The sequence below is a fragment of the Leucoraja erinacea genome, chromosome 1, assembly GCF_028641065.1.
Source record: "Leucoraja erinacea ecotype New England chromosome 1, Leri_hhj_1, whole genome shotgun sequence".
Lineage (NCBI taxonomy): Eukaryota > Metazoa > Chordata > Chondrichthyes > Rajiformes > Rajidae > Leucoraja > Leucoraja erinaceus.
Window position 1 is genome coordinate 115803804 of NC_073377.1, and position 23612 is coordinate 115827415.

General features: G+C 42.2%; 1 protein-coding gene across 1 annotated transcript in view; it reads right to left on the minus strand.

Moving 5' to 3' along the window:
- Positions 1–23612, minus strand: part of tbck (TBC1 domain containing kinase) — a 275407-nt gene that overhangs the window by 7188 nt on the left and 244607 nt on the right. Inside the window, exon 25 of the mRNA XM_055641803.1 lies at positions 16149–16308. Within this exon, the coding sequence (XP_055497778.1) occupies positions 16149–16308 (160 nt within the window). The remainder of the gene's footprint in view (positions 1–16148; positions 16309–23612) is intronic.

Here is a 23612-nt window from a genome sequence, read left to right on the forward strand (position 1 = left end):
AAAATATCCACAAGTAAAATATACGTGGGATGTAAAAATGTGATACTTTTTAACACGTAGTCATACCGTAGTAGCTTGTGAGTTTACCGTGGTAGGGCCTGGTGTCTTATATCACTATTGTATGTTCATGATGGAAATAAGAACACTCAGTATATTCATTACCTTTGAATTGTAGTTTTATGTAATCCTCCCATAATTTCTGAGTTCCAACTGTGAAATTTTTAAGTCAAAAGTTGTATTTTATTTCAAAGTGGGAATTTGAAGATAGACACAGAGATTTTGATAGGAAGAAAACGTTACAGCAGCTGAGTAAAAGATTGGTCAAATGCTAGGTTCAATGAAGATCGGGCGAGGGGGGAATGGGGTGGGGAAAAGTATCTACAGCTTGGGACTTGCCTAAATGAGTACTGAGATGGATTATCATTCCACACCAAATTTCTTAGACAATAATACCTTTTATGCAATTATCACAACATTATGCTGGATATGGATCAACGGACTATGTATGGTACATGCTTGTAAATTAGTAAAACAAATGTTCTTCTTTAAGTACTGTTGTTTCTGGGATGGGTGACTGATTACAAATAACTATATTCTATATTTTTAAAATATTCTATATTTTGTCATAATGTGGCTGAAACAATGGCATATTTTGTGATATTTATTGAGATAGAAAGATACAACTGAGTTTGGGCAAAATATTACCTTGCAACATTCTGTATGTCTGATAGATATTGTGAAATGGAACTCAGAAATTATGGGACGATTACATCAAACTACAATTCAAAGGTAATGAATATACTGACTATTCTTATTTCCATCATGAACATACAATAGGGGGTGATATAGGACACCAGGTCCTACTACGTCAAGCTCACAAGCTACTACGGTAAACTCACGAGCTACTACGGTATGACTACGTGTTAAAAAATAAAAAAAATTTACATCCCGAGTATATTTTACTCGTGGACATTTTTCAACATGTTGAAAAATCTTCACGAGTTACCACGTTTCCCGAGTACCTGCTGTTAGCGCTAAGAGACATCCCGAGCTCCGATGTACCCGCTACGTTCATTCTACGTGCTTACCACGAGTTTTTTTTTTTTTTTTTACTTGGGAGAGCTCTTGGGTGAACTCGCACAGTGGGACAGGGCTTTGAATAAGTTATAATGTTTAAAATGCTAAATGTAGCAACTGGTTTAAAAACAAAAGTGAAGCAGCTCTTCTTTGATCTCTAAATTTCTTGCTGTGTAACAGACCCACTGTTAGGTACCGAAGAAGGGTACCGACCCGAAACGTCATCTATCCATGTTCTCCAGAGATGCTGCCTATCCCGCTGAGTTACTTCAGCACTGTGTCTTTTTTTGTAAATCAGCAGCTGGAGTTCCTTGTTTCCACTGTTGTTTAGATTCAGCTAATATTCACTGAATAATGATTGAGCACAATTAGCTCTGAAACATGTCACCTAATTTAATTTAGTTTAGTTTAAAGATACAATGTTGAAACAGGCTCTTCAATGATTACCCTTAAGGGCCTGTCCCACGAGCATGCGACTGCATGTGGCAAGCGTGACCAAACCAGAGGCGGGGGCCGCGCGGAGGTCGAGTGAGTGACATGAAGTTCAAGTGAAGTCTGCGGGAAGTTCGCGCGTGACGTACGGCGTCGAGACGGTGCGTACGGCGTCAAGATGCTGCTTATGCCCATCGACGGTGCGTACTGTCAGTTTTTCGGGGGGAACTTTTTCTCAATCTCTTACGGAGCCCCGTGCAATGTCAGGATCGGTTGTCTGCAACGTCGCTTGTCCGGGATCGACGCTCCAACCGCAGCCTGTAGATTTCAACATCGAGGAGCTCACAATCTCAGATAGAAACTGATGTCGGGAATTCCTCGCATGTTGCAAAATATACTTGGCTAATAAAGTATGATTATGATTATGATATTTGAAACCCAATTAGATTTAATGGTTAATGGTCCCCTTTGTAGGGAGGAGTGCACGTAATATTTTCAGTTGTAAATCAATTAAATTTGGAAAATATCTGCTTGAATTACAGATTTTAAAATGTAGGCGTAATTTATGTTTTTGTGTATTGTCTAAGTCTATGTGTCTGTGATGCTGCTGCAAGCAAGATCTTCACTGTACATGAACCCAATGTTTGTACCGGCACGTCTACTGTGATATGTATGTTTATTAATCATGTTGAGTTAATGGATGAAGTAAGTGAATGAACTGGAACATTTATTGAGTTTGAGGAATGGTCCCGACCTGAAACGTCACCCATCCTTTTTTCTCCAGGGACACTGCTTGACCCCCTGAATTACTCCAGCATTTTGTGTCTATCAGAGAATATTTATTTGTTTAGACTTAAGAGTTCAGTTATTATATTACAAGTCAACGTTGGTTATATTGACGGGAACAAATTGTTGAGCATTGCAGCTTAATTTTTAATTGATATGCGTACCGGCACCTGTTTGTCGACAATATAAAGCACTGCCTTTACCTCAGCGTACTTGTGTATTTGGCAATAAACTTGCCTTGACGTGAAAAGCGGACATTAAGAGAGAAGGCAGCATTTACTGAGCACAACTGGTGCTGTCATAAGTGCTTTTTAATAAAATTCAACACAATTTCAACATATTTAGAAACCAGCAATGAACTGTAACTTGGAGTGTTTACACTACAACATAAGCCGCCAACACAATGGTGATTATCCCATTCGCACGTTACATAGTACTGGTTTAAATCATCCTATTTCTAAATGGCAGCCCAACGTTGTAATTGAATATATAAGGACACTGACATTTTGGGCTGAACCACAATATATTGGCCTCAGGTGTACAATAATAGCCTCAAAGCATTGTAATAAATACAAACTATTGGTCACAGTTGTAACTAAAAGGTCAACAACTTCCATTAAAAGCTTGAACTGCAGTCAAAGATGGTACAATGATGTTTGCATCCGTTTCCTTTTGGATAGCATTAAGCACAGTACAAACCCTTCACCAGCTATCCAGACGCCGGAGAAGCCCCAAATGTTGACCACGTTTCAGGCTGTGCTGGAAATAAGCTTTCAGTATCTGGCTTATGACTCGGTAAAATGTATTGATTAAATGGTTAACACCACGTGTCAGCTCAACATCAAAGATAGAAGGCCCAAATGGACCACAGATGTGAAAGGAAATTTACTGCACAAAAGGGTTAGCGCAGGAATGAAGTCTGCTGCAATAAAACAGACACGCGCTTGCATCTGTGCAATGTGTAGGATCCTCAGAAGAAGAGCAAAACACATTTTTTAGGAAAATCTTTTCATTCCACTCTGTAACAATGAGTAACAGGATCTGGAACTGCTGGAACATTTATTGGGAATTAACAGAAATCTGGGAAAATAAGACTGGGCACAGAGTTAAAAAGGTGTAGCAATCCAAAGCCATGTTGTTAAATGAAGCAGGTGTACTAAAATAATTACTACAACATGTTAGCTTCTACCTTTGACGTTCTCTCATGTAATAAATGAACATTCATTTAAACAACGGCATTCAATACTGAAGAATGACTCATAGAGTCATGCAGCACAAGAACAGGTCTTTCAGCCCAATTTGTTTGTGTCAACCAAGATGCCCCATCTAAGCTGGTCCAACTTGCCAGTGATTGGGCCATATTCCTGTGAACTTTTCCTAACCATTTTCCTGCCCGTGTCTTTTAAATGCTGTTATAGCACCTGCCCTAGCTACCTCGTTTGGCAGCTCGTTCCATATACCCACCACCCTCTGATTGAAAAAGGCCCTCAAATTCTGGCAATTTCCTCGTAAATCTCCTCTGCATTCTGTCCAGTTAATGATATCTTTCCTATAGCGGGGTGACCAAAACTGAAAACAGTACTCCAAATGAGGCCTCACCAACATCTTGTACAACTGTAGCATAATGTCCTAATTTCTATGCTCAATATCCTGACTGATGAAGACTGACTGTAACCTCAATCCTTCTTTACAGCCCTACCTTTCTGTGACACCACTTCCAGGAAATTATGCACTTGTACTCATAATCCTCTACTCTACAACACTCCCCAGGGCCCTACCATTCACTGTGAAGGTCTTGCCCTGGTTTGACTTCCAAAAATACAACCCCTCGCACTTATCCCCATTAAATTTGGAAAAATTGTCTTTGAGTTCATGAATATTCCCAGTGCGATCCATATTCTGGAAATTGATAGTGCTTGTTGCTCATTGAATCTTAAGTATCAACATAGGGTTGCCAACTATTAGACGGAACATCCTGTTTTTTTGGGCTACATTTGTTTGTCACGTATGCGACCGCCCTTGTCCCATATTTGACTGTTACTACTTGGGTCGAGGGGACTGTTGAGTCGTAGCGTCGCATCGGACCCCGCCTCACCCGTCCCGACGTAGCCCGTGGAGTGCAGCAGCAGCGACTCGCCCGTGGCCCCGTTGGTCGGCAGCCCAGCCAGCTGTCCCACCTTTGGACCTTCGGTTACCGCCGACACCACCACCCCTCCTTCTAATGGCCGATCATTGGTTCATGAGTTGGATGGGGTGCCGGACTTTGTGCACGACATCGCGCGGGCTAAAACTCCTCAGCTGGCCCGCCGGCTGGGCTTTATGCGCAGTCCAGCACCCAGGCCAACTCATCATTCACTCAGCCATGGCCGAGTCAGTCAACCGATGAATTCTTTCCCGTATATTGACCTCTTGTCCCTTATTGTGGAGTGAGAAAGTTGGCAACCATATATGGACATTAATCTTCAATCGGCCTGTAATTAAATTATGGAAGAAATTTCACGGTTTCAGCATTTCGTACATACTTATCTGATTCAGCACAAGTTTCAAACGGGGTTTAGACAAAGAATTTAAGGTCACATCAGCTTTAAAGAATCTGTGAGTTAAATAGTGGTCTTTAATACCTAAACATTAATTTGACATTAATATCAAGCTTATAATGTAAGATTAGTTTTAACGGGGGACAGTAATAACAGAATGGTTTAATGTTCCTGGTTTAACTTCCAAAAATACAGTCAAACTGCTTGAACACTGTAAGTGTGCAGCCTTTAACCACACTTAGATAGGCATAGAGTCACACACCACAGAATCAGGCTTTTCGGCCTAACATGCCCTTGCTGGTCCCATCGACACTAGTCCCACCTGGCCATGTTTGATCCATCACTCTAAACCTTTTCTATCCATGTACCTCTCCAAATGTGCTTTAAATGTTGTTATAGTGCCCACTTCAACTACCTCCTCTGGCAGCTCGTTCCAAATACCCACCACTCTGTGAAAAGGTTGCCCCTCAGATGTTGGTGAGGCCTCATTATTAAATCTTTCCCATCTCACCTTAAACCTTTGTCCTCTGGTGCTCGATGCTCAACTAAAAGAATCTGTGCATTCACCTTATCTATTCCCCTCATGATTTTACAATAACATTTCCATATGGTGATGAGGTGGTGGGGGCCTAGGAATTGGAAGTTCTTGAAATGATGGAGAGTGTGTGAGTTATCAATGCAATAATAGGTGAACCAGGAGCTGCTAGTTCACCCTCCAAGATGGGCAGAAGGTCTTTTACAAGACCTTTTTAAGAAGTAATCAACACAACATCTCCAGAACATGTGTCTGCAACTTCCTCCTTCCGGTACTCCAAGCACCTTACCCAACAACAATCAAATTCAAGTATCCTCAAATTCTTTGATTTGAGCGTGTGGGAGGTCTCTCAATATCACCTTACGACAAGACTTTTTACACTTATTCTTTGTGTAATTTTCTGAATAATTCTATGATTGGTTTAAAAAAAAAATCAAGTTCAATGTATTGGCATGACTATATAGAAATGGTTGGGTGTAACTAGAAATTAGAAAAATGAGAGTAATATTGAGTGCATTTTCAGATCTAAGGAATTTTGCCTGAATACCAAATTGACTCCACAGCTAAGAATGCAAGAGTTCAAAATTAACCTAAAGGTTACCATTCTTTTGTCTTGAAATACAATCATTGACTTCAGGCATCCCAGCAAGTAAAACTGCCTGTTGGGTGTAAACTTTCACTTTCATGCTGTTTCATCTCCACTACTGCTTTTGCTCAACATTTTTCAGCAGTTTTTTTTGTTGCCTCAGGTAACAAAAGTGCTTGATGTGCTTTGTCTTAATCTTTTGCCTGAAGATGCTTTCTGATTCTAGCATAATTACTTTGAAACCTTTTCTTATTACTGGCTCATTTTGTTTGTACTGCATGGTTAAATTGTTTTCGTTTTTGATTAACAGTATTTTTGAAGATTAACTAAAGAGAAATAGCAGTCATTAAGTTATAATCGCTCTCTGGTTTTGTAAGTTCAAGTTCAAGTGAGTTTATTGTCATGTGTCCCTGTATAGGACAACAAAATTCTTGCTTTGCTTAAGCACACAGAAAAAAAATAGTAGGCATTTACTACAAAACAGATAAATGTGTCCATATACCATGATATAAATATATACACACATGAATAAATAAACTGGTAAAGTGCAAATAACAGAAAGTGGTTATTAATAATCAGAGTTTTGTCCGAGCCAGGTTTAATAGCCTGATGGCTGTGGGGAAGTAGCTATTCCTGAACCTGGTTGTTGCAGTCTTCAGGCTCCTGTACCTTCTACCTGAAGGTAGCAGGGAGATGAGTGTGTGGCCAGGATGGTGTGGGTCTTTGATGATACTGCCAGCCTTTTTGAGGCAGCGACTGCGATAAATCCCCTCGATGGAAGGAAGGTCAGAGCCGATGATGGACTGGGCAGTGTTTACTACTTTTTGCAGTCTTTTCCTCTCCAGGGCGCTCAAATTGCCGAACCAAGCCACAATGCAACCGGTCAGCATACTCTCGACTGTGCACCTGTAGAAGTTAGAGTCTTCCCTGACAATCCGACTCTCCGTAATCTTCTCAGGAAGTAGAGGCGCTGATGAGCTCTACTCTACAAGCATGATACTAGGCTAAATTATAACTGAGAAGGAACCATTGCCCCATCTCCCGACACTGAACTCAAAACTCACTCTGTGAGGACATAAGAAACAATCAGCCTCATACACCTACATTGCCAATCAGAAGGATCATGTCTGAACCAACCTGAAGTTCACAGGAGCCATAATCATCCAGCACGGAAACAATCGCTACAGCCCACCAAGTCTGCACCAACCTTCATGCACCCATTTGTACCAATTGTACACTAATCCCATTTGGTATCTCCACATCCAACCAATTCCTCCCAGATTCTCCCACTTGCCTACATACCAGGGGCAATTTACAGTGGCTGGATAACCTATCAACCTGCATGGTTTTAAGATGTAGGAAAAAATCAGGGCACCTGGAGGAAATTTAAGCAGCTAAAGGGAGAACGTGCAAAATCCACGCGGGCAGCAACGGAAGTCAGGGTTTAACCTGGGTCCTTAGAGGATAGAGGCAGTAGTTCTATTAGATGTACCTATATCCCTTAATCCCCTCAATGTAGTCCCATTGTTTACCAGGGTTTCCTTAAACACAAGGTGTAGAAACATAGAAAATCGGTGCAGGAGGAGGCCATTCAGCCCTTTGAGCCAGCACCGCCATTCATTGTGATCATGGCTGATCGTCCCCAATCAATAACCCGTGCTTTGCCTTCTCCCCATATCCCTTGATTCCACCTGCCCCTAGAGCTCTATCGAACTCTCTCTTAAATCCATCCAGTGATTTGGCCTCCACTGTAGTTTGATGATAATATCCAAGGTAGTAGAATTTGGAACGAGTCAACTTATTTTCCACTGGCTTGCAGGGAGAACTAGATGGATGGGCTGCTCATGAAAGTACGGAAGAAGCAAAATGTGCTCCCTATTTCATGGTCAGAGATCAGTGATCCCTGATGGAAGCGTGCAATGTGTGGGATGGAATGTTTTGCTCATACATACTCCCTTGGTCTAACAAAAGTTGCTGAAGTGAAAATGACCAGGTGACTAAAGACTAATGTCACTGAAGAGGGACAGGGAAAAGGGAGTGGGTGGGAATGGGTGTATAAATTGAGAAATATGGGAAAAGAGGAAGGAAAAAGTATTTCCCTATTTTGAAGATGCCATTTTCACGGATTGTGCAGTGGAAGAGTTGCTGCCTTACAGCGCCGGAGACACGGGTTCGATCCTGACTATGGGTGCTTATCTGTACGGAGTTTGAACGTTCTCCCCGTGACCACATGGGTTTTCTCCGAGATCTTCTGTTTCCTCCCATACTCCAAAGACGTACAGGTTTGTAGGTTAATTGGCTTGGCGTATGTGTAAATTCTCCCTAGTGTGTGTAGGATAGTGTTAATGTGCAGGGATCATTGGTCGGTGCGGACTCGGTGGGCCGAAGGGCCTGTTTCCGCCCTGTATCTCTAACCAAACTAAAAATCTGCAACATTTTATTGTCATTTGACTAGATTATCAAGCAATTTCTTCCGATTCATTCAGCTTTAGAGAGTCACAATTTCAGGTTGAATTCAAGCCAAGGATGGAATGTTCTCATTCAGAAAACTCCAGCAAACACTGTTTGCTGTTCTCTGTTCTCTGTTCTCCATGTGACTCACTTGGCCCCTGGGCAAAAGCAATTTTCCATATTGTTGGAAAATCTTTAGGTTTTGAGTGTCAAAGGCTTGGTTCACGTTAGAAAAATTCAAGGATTTCTGCCCTGATGTTTTAAATAAATCAATTTAAACAATTTGCATGGATTGTGACAGCTTTCTGCAGTTCTAGCACAATATATATTTTCTATTTTCTAAAATTTAAGGCATAGGATATAAACAAACTAAAAAAAAAACCTCAGCAAAAACGAATCATAAATAAACACCTATTTCAGTGGCTAATCTATCCCGTCACAACCCACCTTTACTTTTCCATGCCATTAACCACACCGGCAATGGTGTTTTGTGACTATTTTGGGGCATCACAGGTTACAGGGAGAAGGCAGGAGAATGGGGTTGAGAGGGAAAAACACTACTAAAGTCTTGTACAACTGTAACAAAACGTCCCATGTTCTATACTCAATAGCCTGACAGATGAAGGCCAATGTACCAAAAGCCTTCTGCTGATGTGAGATTGAAAGGTTAAATGACTACTGTAAATTGCCCCTGGTGTGTGTGGAAGAATCTGTGGGTTAGGGGTAATTGTTGAGGAGAAGAAAAATGGGATTAGTGTAAATGAGTCTTTGATACTGTACATACACACAAATATGCTACGTGATTGAGAGGAAAAGGTTCACCCATGACATTTTTTCCTGCAATGTCCCTAATAGTGATAGGCAGGTCTGGAGGAATTACACTGATCCCAGCAACTGAGGGGAAACTACAGGTGATCTGCAAGCTTGGATGAACATAGAAACATAGAAAACTAGGTGCAGGAGGAGGCCATTCGGCCCTTCGAGCCAGTTCAATATAATCATAGCTGATCACCCAAAATCAGTACCCCGTTCCTACTTTCTCCCCATAATCCCTTGATTCCGTTAACCCCAAGAGCTATATCTAACTCGCTCTTTGAGATTAATTTGAGCTTCTGCCCTGGATTGAGTTTAGTTTAGAGATACAACATGGAAACAGGCCCTTCAGCCCACCAAGTCAGCGTCAACCATCAAACCAGTTCTACATTATCCCACTCTCACATCCATTTCCTGCATGCTGGGGGCAATTTCTGGAGGTCATTTAACCAATTAACTCGCATGTCTCTGGTATGTGGGAGGAAACCGGAGTACCTGCAGGAAACACACACGGTCACAGGGAGAATGTGCAAACTCCGCACAGACAGCACCCGAGGTAAGGATCAAACGCGGGTGTCTTGCACTGTGGGGCAGCAGCTATCCAGGTTGTGCCACTGTGCTGCCGACAACAACCTGATCAGATTCAGGATTCAGATTCTGCTGTCCTTTAGATCATAAGTGATAGGAGCAGAATTAGGCTATTTGGCCCATCAAGTCTACTCCGCCATTCAATCGTGGCTGACCTACAGTATCTCTCCCTCCTAACCCCATTCTCCTGCCTTCTTCCCGTAATCTCTGACACCCGTACTAATCAAGAAACTGGTGCTCACTTTCCTCTGCTGGATCAACTGCTGGCAGAAGCTGTGGAAGACACCTGTTGTGATGGTTCATTAAACAAATGAATGAAAGTGGACCCTGCCATTAATGAAAACAACATCCTAACTTACCATGACTTAAACACCCATCATAGGCACTTGCAGGTCAAAGCTAAACATATGTTGACATTTCATGGTGGTGGCGTAGCAGGGAGGGTTGCAAGCTCAGGTCACAAGGGGTGTTGGTGCTATAAAAAATAGCTTAATAGGGAGTATGTTAGAAACTTAAACCAGATGGTTTATGTGCTGCCCTTTATCTGTCTTATATATGAAAAAGTTATCCACTGTGATAACGTATAAAGCTTAAATCTAATACCGTGTCATGGCATGCACAGTATTAAAGCAAATAAATTATGAACATCTTACTCATCTTTTGCCAATAAAAGTCAATAAAAATACCCGTTCTTAAGAATGCAGTAAATTAGAGGATATTTTTGATGCTGCCCCACCCCCGTGGACAAAAAGTGTCTTTATGGATTTGTGTTTGGTTATTCCAGAAATTGGAGGGTTTTATTCAACGACTTGAAAGATATTGCAGTTCTAATATATTTATTTATTTAATATATTAGGTTTTTGGAATGCTTTAATTGTTCATTAAACCAGTCTGTGCTTCAGTAATTCTGTAACATTAATGCTCTCTCACATGCAATAAATGTTTACTTTCGTCATCAAAGTTTAGTTTAGTATAAGATAGACACAAAGTGCTGGAGTAACTCAACTCGTCAGGCAGCATCTCTGGAGAAAATGGATAGAAACATAGAAACATAGAAAATAGGTGCAGGAGTAGGCCATTCGGACCTTCGAGCCTGCACCGCCATTCAATATGATCATGGCTGATCATCCAACTCAGTATCCTGTACCTGCCTTCTCTCCATACCCCCTGATACCTTTAGCCACAAGGGGCACATCTAACTCCCTCTTAAATATAGCCAATTAACTGGCCTCAGCTACCTTCTGTGGCAGAGAATTCCACAGATTCACCACTCTCTGTGTGAAAAATGTTTTCCTCATCTCGGTCCTAAAAGATTTCCCCCTTATCCTTAAATTGTGACCCCTTGTTCTGGACATCGGGAACAATCTTCCTGCATCTAGCCTGTCCAACCCCTTAAGTGAGGAGGAGCCATCTTGGGGAACGGCTGCTAACCAGCAGCCGTCCGTTTAATTCACTTTTTTTTGAAGTTTTGAGTAAGTCCTGTGCTTCGTCCGTTGGAGAAAAGGTATTTTTAATGTGGGGGGTAGGGGGCAATTTTACTTCTAGGTCCCTACCTGGTCGGTGAGGCAGCTTCTGCCCCGTCGACCCGTCCTTGTGGTCTACCAGCGGGCTTGGAGCGCCGTTTCCTGGCGGGGAACATCCAGCACCCCGGCTTCGGTGGCGGCACAGCGCTGGAGCGCTATCGTGGAGCGGAGCGGGCGATGCCTTGCCTGGGTCGCCGCGCTGGATCGACGCGTTGGAGCTCTGGTGAGCTCTGACCGCTGATATCAACACCTCCGGGCTGCGGGTCTGCGGAGCGGAGCGGACGGCGCCGACTCTAACATCGGGAGCCTGGGAGCTCCAACCCGGCGCGGCCCTGTCGGCTTCGGAAGCCGCGGTCCCCAGCTAGGAAGCGGCCATTCCAGGTGGCCCAGCCGCTGAGAGGACTCTCCCGACGCCGGGGCAACACCACCCGGCCAGAACGGCCAGGGACATCGGGCCTCCGTAGAGGCAATAGCGGAGGCCTCAATAGGCCTGACCTTGGGTGAACTGGGGATGGGGACTGGACATTGTGCCTTCCCCCACAGTGGTAACTACTGTGGGGGGATGATTTTTTTCCTGTCTGTAAGTTAAAATGTTAGTCTGTGTCTAAGATGGCTGTCGGAAGGGAGAGTGGACGCTGGCGCGCTTTAGCTGCCGCTGCTCTCTCTTTCACATTGTGTTTTTTGATTTTTTGTCTTTGGAGTGATTTCTGTCTTTAATTTGTGTATTGGTGATGTCCTTATTATTTATTTTACTCCGACTATATGTTTTTTCTCTTCTGTTAATTTCTGTAAGGTGTCCTTGAGATTTTGAAAGGCGCCCGAAAATAAAATTTATTATTATTATTATTAGGAATTTTGTAAGTTTCTATAAGATCCCCCTCAATCTTCTAAATTCTAGCAAGTACAAGCCGAGTCTATCCAGTCTTTCTTCATATGAAAGTCCTGACATCCCAGGAATCAGTCTGGTGAACCTTCTCTGTACTCCCTCTATGGCAAGAATGTCTCCTCAGATTAGAAGACCAAAACTGTACGCAATACTCCAGGTGTGGTCTCACCAAGACCCTGTACAACTGCAGTAGAACCTCCCTGCTCCTATACTCAAATCCTTTTGCTATGAATGCTAACATACCATTCGCTTTCTTCATTTCCTGCTGCACCTGCATGCCTACTTTCAATGACTGGTGTACCATGATACCCAGGTCTCGTTGCATCTCCCCTTTTCCTAATCGGCCACCATTCAGATAATATTCTACTTCCCACATTATACTGCATCTGCCATGCATTTGCCCACTCACCCTGCCTATCCAAGTCACCTTGCAGCCTCCTAGCATCCTCCTCACAGCTAACACTGCCCCCCAGCTCCGTGTCATCCGCTAACTTGGAGATGTTGCATTCAATTCCCTCGTCCAAATCATTAATATATATTGTAAATAGCTGGGGTCCCAGCACTGAGCCTTGCGGTACACCACTAGTCACTGCCTGCCATTCTGAAAAGGACCCGTTTACTCCTACTCTTTGCTTCCTGTCTGCCAGCCAGTTCTCTATCCACATCAATACTGAACCCCCAATACCGTGTGCTTTAAGTTTGTATATTAATCTCTTATGTGGGACCTTGTTGAAAGCCTTCTGAAAGTCCAGATATAACACTTCCACTGGTTCTCCCTTATCCACTCTACTAGTTACATCCTCGAAAAATTCTATAAGATTCGTCAGATATGATTTACCTTTCGTAAATCCATGCTGACTTTGTCCAATGATTTCACCACTTTCCAAATGTGCTGCTATCCCATCTTTAATAACTGACTAGCAGTTTCCCCACTAACGATGTTAGACTAACTGGTCTGTAATTCCCCGTTTTCTCTCTCCCTCCCTTTTTCAAAAGTGGTGGCATTTCAGGTCAGGACCCTTCTTCAAACTGATTGTAGCGTTGTTTTGGGTCATGACCCTTCTTAATTTAGCTTAGTTTAGTTTAGCATAAAGATACAGCATGGAACTGGCCCATCATTGGGATATGGGAGGAAACCAGAGCACATGGAGGAAACCCACAGGGAAAATAAAAAAAACTCGACACAGACCACAGACTGAGATCCGAATCTATTCTGAGTTTCTGCTGCTGTGAGGCAGTAAATCTACCGGTGCGCCACTGTGCTGCCCAAGCTTTGGTAATTTTGAAGAAAAGCTTACCTAATGTCATTAAATCAAGATATTAAATTATTATTAATATTAATTATTCATATTTTGCAATATATTGAGTAACAGGCAACTGCTCTTGAGATAGAGGTAAAAAAGGAATTTAGCTCCACAATAACTACTCTGCTTCAGCAACTAAAGAAGTATAAACACTGCAGCTTTAGTTCCGAATCAGATAGTTGGAGTTCAGTTTTAAACCAGACAGAGAACCTTGTTTGTATTTGGAACTCCAATTCTCTTGCCTAAGCCAGGACCCCTGTGGATAGACACCTGCAAAGTGCACCTCTCTCTGTAGTTAATATTTAAGTAGTTTAGATAGTACTGTGAGACCAGTCTGTGCTGTCCAGATTCTAAGATTTACTGCAAGCACATTTGTTAAGTGTTTCCCTGGCACTATTCAAACATTGTTGATGACACTCTGACAAAAGAAGCTATGTTTACAAAGTGCCCTCTCATAACCAACAGGATATAGGAAAGGGGCTCCCATAAAGAAGTCACCATTATAATGCAGTTAAAATGGCACCAACATTGAAAAAAAAAAAAAAACAATTTCCATCAGCGGTAATCGGGGATAAATGGTTGATTAACTTGATTTTAGTGTTATTTATTGAGAGATTGTATTTTCCTGGAAGGGGAGAAGTCCCCTGCTGTGTTTCAAGTGCTGCCAGAAGTTTTTCGCATTCACTCAAATCATTTAACTATCTTGTTAGAAAGATGGTTTGATTGAAAATACAGAATTCCCTGAGAACACTTTGAATGAAGCATCATCCACAGGATCACATCATGCCAGACTAAAGCTGCTTCCACTTTGGGGCCAAGTGTTGGATTATGGCTTCCAATATCATGTGAATATTTTACAGTCAATAGATTGATTCAGGAAAATGTGAAAATGACTCAGAAACATCCTTGTATCCCTGTTATCACCTCTTCCCCAGCCAACAACGTGCCATTATGTGCTACATTGGTCATCTATTGCCAGATTTGTTCTGGCCTTTTCCTTCCTTCAATTCCCTCCCCCCCCCCCACCCCCTCTTTTCATTCTGACGAAGGGTTCCAACTCCTTTTTCTCCAGAGAAAAAGCCTGCCTCACTGAGTTACTCCAGCACTTTGTGTCTGACTCTGGGAAATGCATTGAATTAATTACATCTACCTTACCACGGCCCTGCACTATTTAAAAGGAGAATACATTATTTTTGCAAATTCCTTTCAAAAATGTAGGTGCATTCAGTGGGAATGTAGCCTTTTCCAATCTCCAAATGTTAATTGGTAACAGGTTGTTCTAAATGCCAAGGTCATGATCCTTCTATATCTTTAGTTTCCCTTTCCCTTACTCTCAGTCTGAAGAAGGGTCTCGACCTGAAACATCACCTGTTCCTTTTCTCTAGAGATGCTGCCTGACCAGCTGAGTTCAGCTTTTTGTGTCTATCATGATCACATGGTGTGCAGGCTAATAAATGGGTCTACATTGATCATCCGAAACCAAAGATTCATGTCATCATCCTAAGGATTTAAGCGTGTTTAAAGATCTTAGTTTCAGCATCTGCAGTGAGCCAACTTTATGCTTGCTTCCTTTTCACTAGGCTATGTAGTTTTGTATATTTGCCCTCCAGAAAGAACTCAATAGCGTAGTGAAAGCAATATTTAAGCAACATTGACCATAAGACATAGGAGCAGAATTAGACCATTTGGCCCATCGAGTCTACTTCGCCATTCAATCATGGCTGATCTATTTTTCCTCTCAACCCCATTCTCCTGCCTTCTCCACGTAACCTTTGATGCCCTTACTAATCAAGATCCTATCATTCTACACTAAAAATACCCAATGTCTTGGCCTCCACGGCCACAGATTTCCAAAGATTAATCATCCTCTAGCTAACAAAATTGCTCCTCATCTCCATTCTAGTCAAGTCAAACTCACTTTTATTTCTATAGCACATTTAAAAAACAACTCTAGTTGGCCAAAGTGCTTTACAATTGGTGGAGGTACTAACGTTACACAACATCGGTTCATAGATTAAGTACATACATAAATACATACATATAGCCCTCACTCAAGGACGTCAAGAAAGGCTTGAGAGTAAAGATGAGTTTTGAGTCTCAACTTAAAGGAGTCGATGGAGGGTCAGTTCTGATGGGAAGAGGGATGCTGTCTAGCACAGTCTAGGAGCTGCAACCCCAAAGGCGTGGTCGCACCAGAGGTTATGTCTTGACCGTGGGATGTTCGGTAACCCCAAGTCGGTCGATCTGAGGGACCTGGAGGTGGTGTGGTGGGTAATCAGACTTTTGATGTAGGTGGGGGCAAGCCCGTTAAGGGCTTTGTAGACATAAAGTAGGATCTTGAAATTTATTCGGAAACGCACAGGGAGCCAGTGGGGATGCCAGAATCGGGGTGATGTGGTCCCTTTTTCGGCTGCTCGTCAGGAGTCTCGCTGCGGCGTTTTGGAACAGTTGCAGGCATGACAGGGAAGATTGGCTGATGCCAGAGTTGCAGTAATCTAGGCGGAGGAGATAAATGTGTGGATGATTCTCAAGGTACGTCCTTTTATTCTGAGGCTGTGCCCACTGGTTCCAGACTCTCCCATTACTGGAAACATATCAGTATATTTTTGAACAAAGAAGTAGTGACTTACATTGGCTGTGTTCTTGACCACATTTCCTACAATGACAATGACGCGTCCCTTGAAACTCTGCAGCAAGCTGGTCGATGCACACTGTATCAGCTCACCATCCGGGCTGAAGGCAGAACTGTATGGAATGTTTATGCTGCCATTGATGTGGCCACGAGTGAATCTGGAACCAAATAGTCAAGGAGAGTACCAATGGATGAAAACAAAACAAGCTGCTGAATAACTCCAGCACATTGTATCTGCCATGCTGGTGTTACAAATCATAAACGTATGATATAGCAGTACTTTGCAGTTGCTTATTATCTGTTTTTATAGTGGTCACAAGTGCACAGGATATTATAGCAGTAAAAGACGTCTTAGTTCCTCAAGCTTGCACCACCATTTAATAGGGCTGATCTGTAGCTGACCTCAGCCGCTCCGCTCGATGTAACCTGTTGACTTTACATGCAGAGGAACATTTTCTGCATTTATGCGGGTCATATCTTTTTATCAAATAATAACATTCAACTTCACAGTTTGAAAATTAAGTGTTTGCAGCAATATATCTTATTTTATGCTTTTGGATTTCATAAAACTCAACTCTTACTAATAATACAAACTTAATTGTATTAATAGCCAATTAGTCAACAGAGAAGCATTTAGCCAACAAGAGAAATACCCAATTAGCCGGAAAGAGAAACACAGAGACACTGAGTTCTTTCACAAGCTGAGGACACAAATATTGGTCTAAAATAAAACTTAAATTTCTAACAAATTGAGAATGGATTGTCTTCCCCCCACAGTCAACACCATTTAATTCTGACTGGACTGATGAGATAGGCAACTCATGGCATTGTGGCAGTTTTAATAGCTTTAACATTGCAACAGTGTACCAAGGTGGTGTTGCACCATCGAATGCATTCAAGTTCAAGTTCAAGTGAGTTTATTGTCATGTGTCCCTGATAGGACAATGAAATTCTTGCTTTGCTTCAGCACACAGAACATAGTTGGCGTTTACTACAAAACAGATCAGTGTGTCCATATCCATATCTATCTATCTATATTACTAAATGTCTGTTCTTGATCGGTTTTGGCCATCTGTGCTGCGATTTCCGAGAGAACGGCGCCACCTACGGCCGTCATTTTTGGCCACCTTGCTCAGAGTCCCCCTCCGCCGCATGTGTGCCAAGGATTTTTCCCGTCGATTAAAAATGACAGAGATATTAATGTTTTTACAAAATTACCCATTCTCTCTGCTGCCCCCGCTGGCGGCAGGGGGGAGGGATTATAAATCCAGGAAGTGGTGTGCCACACAGTCTCTTCAACATGGAGGAAGGCAGAGGGTCACGTTTCTCTGAGCTGGGAATAACACTGAACACATGTCTACTCAAATGTAAGTGCCCTTAGTGGTTCTAAAATGCTTGCAGAATGTGTCTATTGGTTCTAAAGCTTGCAAAAAAGTGTCTCTATTGGTTCTAAAGCTTGCAAAAAATGTCTATTGGTTCTAAAGCTTGCAAAAAGTGTCTCTATTGGTTCTAAAGATTGCAAAAAGTGTCTCTATTGGTTCTAAAGCTTGCAAAAAGTGTCTATTGGTTCTAAAGCTTGCAAAAAATGTCTATTGGTTCTAAAGCTTGCAAAAAAAGTGTCTCTATTGGTTCTAAAGCTTGCAAAAAATGTCTCTTGGTTCTAAAGCTTGCAAAAAAGTGTCTATTGGTTCTAAAGCTTGCAAAAAATGTCTATTAGTTCTAAAGCTTGCAAAAAAAAGTGTCTATTGGTTCTAAAGCTTGCAAAAAATGTCTCTATTGGTTCTAAAGCTTGCAAAAAGTGTCTCTATTGGTTCTAAAGCTTGCAAAAAATGTCTATTGGTTCTAAAGCTTGCAAAAAGTGTCTCTAATCTATTGGTTCTAAAGCGTGCAAAAATGTCTATTGGTTCTAAAGCTTGCAAAAAGTGTCTCTATTGGTTCTAAAGCTGGCAAAACATGTCTATTGGTTCTAAAGCTTGCAAAATGTGTATATTGGTTCTAAAGCTTGCAAAAAAAGTGTCTATTGGTTCTAAAGCTTGCAAAAAATGTCTATTGGTTCTAAAGCTTGCAAAAAAACGTCTCTATTGGTTCTAAAGCTTGCAAAAGAATGTCTATTGGTTCTAAAGCTTGCAAAAAGAATGTCTCTATTGGTTCTAAGGCTTGCAAAAAAATGTCTCTATTGGTTCTAAAGCTTGCAAAAAAAAATGTCTATTGGTTATAAAATGGTTCATACTAGCGCTCCAGAAAGCCCCTCCCCTCCCCCTCCCCTGGTTGTCTTGGCTTGGATGTGTCTTGAAATTGAAAGGCACTATTTACTGCAAATGGTGGCATGAAGTTGAAAGGCACCACTTACTGCAAATGGTGGCTTGGGAGCTTTGGCTTGAAGTTGAAAGGCACTACTTACTGCAAATGGTGGCATGAGGTTGAAAGACACCATTACTGCAAATGGTGGCATGAAGTTGAAAGGCACTACTTACTGCAAATAGTGGCTTGGTTGCTTTGGCTTGAAGTGGAAAGGCACTACTACTGCAAATGGTGGCTTGGGAGCTTTGACTTGAAGTTGAAAGGCACTACTTACTGCAAATGGCGGCTTGGGTGTGGCTTGATGTTGAAAGACACCACTTACTGCAAATGCTGGCATGAAGTTGAAAGGCACTACTTACTGCAAATGGTGGCTTGGGTGCAATGGCTTGAAGTTGAAAGGCATTACTTACTGCAAATGGTGGCATGGAGTTGAAAGGCAGTACTTACTGCAAATGGTGGCTTGAAGTTGAAAGACACCACTTACTGCAAATGGTGGCATGAAGTTGAAAGGCACTACTTACTGCAAATGATGGCTTGGGAGCTTTGACTTGAAGTTGAAAGGCACTACTTACTGCAAATGGTGGCTTGGGTGTGGTTTGAAGTTGAAAGGCACTACTTACTGCAAATGGTGGCTTGGGTGCATTGGCTTGAAGTTGAAAGGCACCACTTACTGCAAATGGTGGCATGATGTTGAAATGCACTACTTACTGCAAATGGTGCCTTGGGTGCTTTGGTTTGAAGTTGAAAGGCATGACTACTGTAAATGCACTTCCTGTTTGCACTGTATATTGATTTACATAAAACGCTACCACTTACGGCTGTGATTATTGGCAATCTTACTCGGTCCCCCTCCGCTGAGCAGGTGCAGAGAATTCTTCCCATCAATGAAAAATAAAAGTGTTATTAGTTTTTTTTTAAATGTTGAGAATCTCTCTCCTGTCAATCACTCCATGAAAGCCACACCTTTTCTGGTGGGGGGGGGGGTTATAAAACCCAGAAATGTGGGTGTGGCTCAGTCTCTGCAGGAGGGAGAGGTCACGACTCGCTGTCTTTAGTGGCTTTGCACCCTACTTCAAATGGTATGAAACTGCACTTGAATTTGGTGGCCTTATACCCTGCTTGAAATAGAATTTCAAGGATTAGCCGTGAGTCAACTACCAGCCCACCAGCCGTGAGTGAGTGAGTTGCCAGCACAACAGGCTTGATTGACTGAGACGCCAGCCCAAGAATCCATTTGGCGCACAATTTGCATACTAGCCCTCTGGAAACCAGTCCCTTCAGCCCACAACACCCATACTAGCGCTCCAGAAAGCCCCCCCCAACTGGCCACCAATATTAGAATTGGTGGAGAGGTGGAATATTGCGTTGGATGACCAGCCCTCCTGTGTGATGCTGGGACCCAACGGGTCCCACTTAGTCTAGTACTATAATATAAATATATACACACATGATATGGTACTTGAATCCAAAGCTCCAGGTTAAGATAAAACAAACAAATTATTTAAAGCGGAGCAGACTGGTTCTCGCTGGTGCCCAACCAATACCGACATCACAATCCAGATTATTTAAATGCTGTTAGTGATATTGTGCTGCATGCAAATTGGCTCCCACATTTCCTATACTATACTTAACTACCTGTAAAAGGCCTTAGGAGATCACAATATAAACAAGCGCTTCATTTTACAATATTAAGAGCTAATTAACTGAATTGCATAGAAATCTAAACAAAATAATATCAAATCCGACTCAGACTTTATATCAAACATATCTATTACTTGCTGGCGGATTATACAACATTCCGAACCATTTCCCAACATGCGGTACAGTGAATGCACGGAGATTAGGAGCATTAAAACGGGGTGGGTGGGGGGGATGACTGATTGTGGGCATACCTCACACTGATCTGCAAGTGCCATTCACTTCTCTTTACGGGATAAACAATGAGTAACTGGGGCTCAAATTTTCACTCAATACAAACAAATTTCATTCAGCCGGCAAAAAATATTGAAGTTATCTCACCATGGAGTTTTACCATATATTGACATTCCATAGTTAAAATAAATAAAGTACACGAGAAGTCTATGTTCAATGTACATAAATTATTAAATACTACACAGGTAACAACACTGCTACCTCCCACTGGTTATGCGTCTCACAAATGTACGAGACATTAGTTGGAAAATATGAGATGGTTTCTGTTGAATTTGTAAATGTACACCACCAGCAGTGGTAGAAATGTCAGCATTGGTGGCCTTTGCAGGTCTTTAACTTGCCACCCACCCATATTTGTAGTCTCTCTCTGATCTTTAATTATGGTGCTTGTGAAGTCAATGTTTAAGAGTGGTATTTAATGCACCACACTACGTTTAAATTACTTCCACACGCAACTGGGCACAGCACCACCAACTATCAAGGACATCTACGTAGTTTAGCCTAGTTTATGCTCCATAGCTCTACAGTTGCTGACAACTGTTGCTGACAAAATATATTTTATATATAGTGTACACATACACACACACACACACACAAATATATTACACTTGTATTTGTACGAGACTTGGATGGATTAATTATGTTGTACTTGTTTATAGTGTGAACTAATGCATTGTGTTACATTGAATCTGCAGCGCTCAAAAGTAGACATTTGGCTCAACTGGTCTGTACTAATGTTCATACTTCACACAAGCCTTTTCATCCCTCCATTTCCCAACCTCTAGAACACAGAACAATACAGCCCAGTAACAGGCCGTTCGGCCCACAATGTCTGTGCTGAATATGATGCCAAGTTAAATTAAAATAATAACTTGATGCATTTATCTTTTCATTCCTGATGCTACGGTGGTAGAAAGTGCCACGCTGGATGTAGCAGCTTTGGATACATTTCCTTGATGATTTAACAACTTTCTTATATGTATATTTTTTTATTTCTGCATCCCTGAACCAGTAAAGCAATTTTTCCTACAATAACTACACTGAACACTTTTACAGTCATTACCCCCACCCCACCTTATATGTCCCTGACTGCTTAGACCTGTCATGTACATCTTTCCAGTTCCTACCTTTCTCTGCTACGTTTCCTGTGTCTCTTTATCTGACCATAATGTGGACACCTCCTCGGTCATCACACTGATTACCGGCTCCCCTCAGGGCTGTGTCCTGAGTCCGCTGCTCTTTACATTGATGACACATGACTGTGTCGCCAGGTCCACTACTAACCATATCATCAAATACGCGGATGACACAACAGTAGTGGGCCTCATCCGCAATAACGACGACCAGGCATATAGAGAGGAGGTGGAACAGCTGGTGAGTTGGTGCAGCAGGAACAACCTTCTCCTAAATGTGAACAAAACCAAGGAGATTGTCGTCGATTTCAGAAGGAAAATTCAGCCCAGTCACACTCCACTTTGCATCAACAACTCAGCAGTGGAGCAGGTGAAAAGCATCAAGTTCCTGGGGGTGCATATAACGGACACCTTAACCTGGTCCACAAACATTACATCTCTGGCAAAACGGGCACAGCAGCGGTTGTACTTCCTCCGCAGGTTGAGAAGTTTACACCTCCACCCTCCCATCCTCGCCACTTTCTACAGAAGCACAATTGAGTCGGTCATGACCAGCTGCATCTCTACGTGGTGCGGCAGCTGTACAGCTGCGGACTGGAAGTGCCTTCAGAGAGTGGTGAGGACAGCGGAAAAAATCATTGGGACTTCTCTTCCTTCCATCATGGACATGGGGTACAAGCGCTGTCTGATTAGAGCTAAGGGCATTATCAGAGCCCCCACACACCCACAATTTGGACTGTTCATACTGCTTAACTCTGGGAGGAGGTACCGCAGCATGAAGAGCGGGACAACCAGGTTCTGCAACAGCTTCATCCCCCAGGCCATAAGATTACTGAACAATCAAAAAAACCGAGGCTAGAACTTTTTAAATATCGTCACTTTTTAAAAACTTTTTTATATATATTTATTTTACAGAACCATGCGCATGAGGCATTTTTATGGACGCACCTAGAACTTTTAACTATTAACTGATTTTGGAGAGTAAAATGCAACGAAATTTCGTTCAAGGTGCACTGTGTCTAGGTGTATATCTGAATGACAATAAAGTTTTCATTCAGACCAGTACTGATCAGTGTGGTCTATCCAAGGTTCTTCACAAATTTAATGCGTTAGCAGTTAGTTATTGTGTAATTGCCAGGCTGCATGATAAACGATACTCAGAGTATGCTATAGTGAGGTTAAGTCACATGGAACACAGTTTGTAATAGTGTGCTCACTATACACAATAAGGGCAATTAAGAGTTATGGTGGCAATGTTCCACAAACATGAAAATAGCTATTATAACATAGTGCAGCACTGGAGCAGACCTTTTGGCCCAGAGTGTCCTGGCCAAACATGACGACAAGTTAAACTAATCTCTTCTGCCTGCAAGTGATGCATATCCCTCCATTCTCCGTATATTCATGTGCCAATCCAAAAGTCTCTAAACATCACTTAAACATATCTGCCTCTATCATCACCCCTGGCGGTGTGTTCCAGGCACCCACCACTCTGTAAAACAAAATGCCCCGCAGATTTCCTTTAAACCTTGCCCCTCTCACCTTAAAGCTATGCCCCCCTAGTCTTTGACATTTCTGCCTTTGGAAAAAGGTCGACACTATATATGCCTCTCAACCCAGCACGGCTCCTGTTGTTCCCCATAAACCATGTGTCCACATCAGTTAAATTAATACAAAGTAACCTCTCTGCATAAAGCATGAATAGACCTTTTCTATTAACCCACAAGAAATGCAGAGGAGAGAAAAAGATCATTTACAAGCAGTGATAAACTGGACATCTTAAAAACTGCTTTGCAGTTAGATCTCCTGTCACTACTTGGGCCCAACTTTGCTTTAATCACCTCCTCATTTCAAGTGCCAAAGTCAATAAACATCTCGCTGTGCTGGGTGGTGTCCTGCTGCAATGAGAAAACTTCCACCTAGTCTCTTAGGGGGAGGAGGAAATTGCACTAATAAGGGTCAGCACCTTAATGCTTTCATGTGGATCTAGTCTAGATGTTGTAATCGGCTTTGTACAATGAGCATGGAGACCCTGCTCTAAAACACCTAACCCTGCAATTCTAATTATGCTTACAGTCGCTGTGGCCTTAGAAACA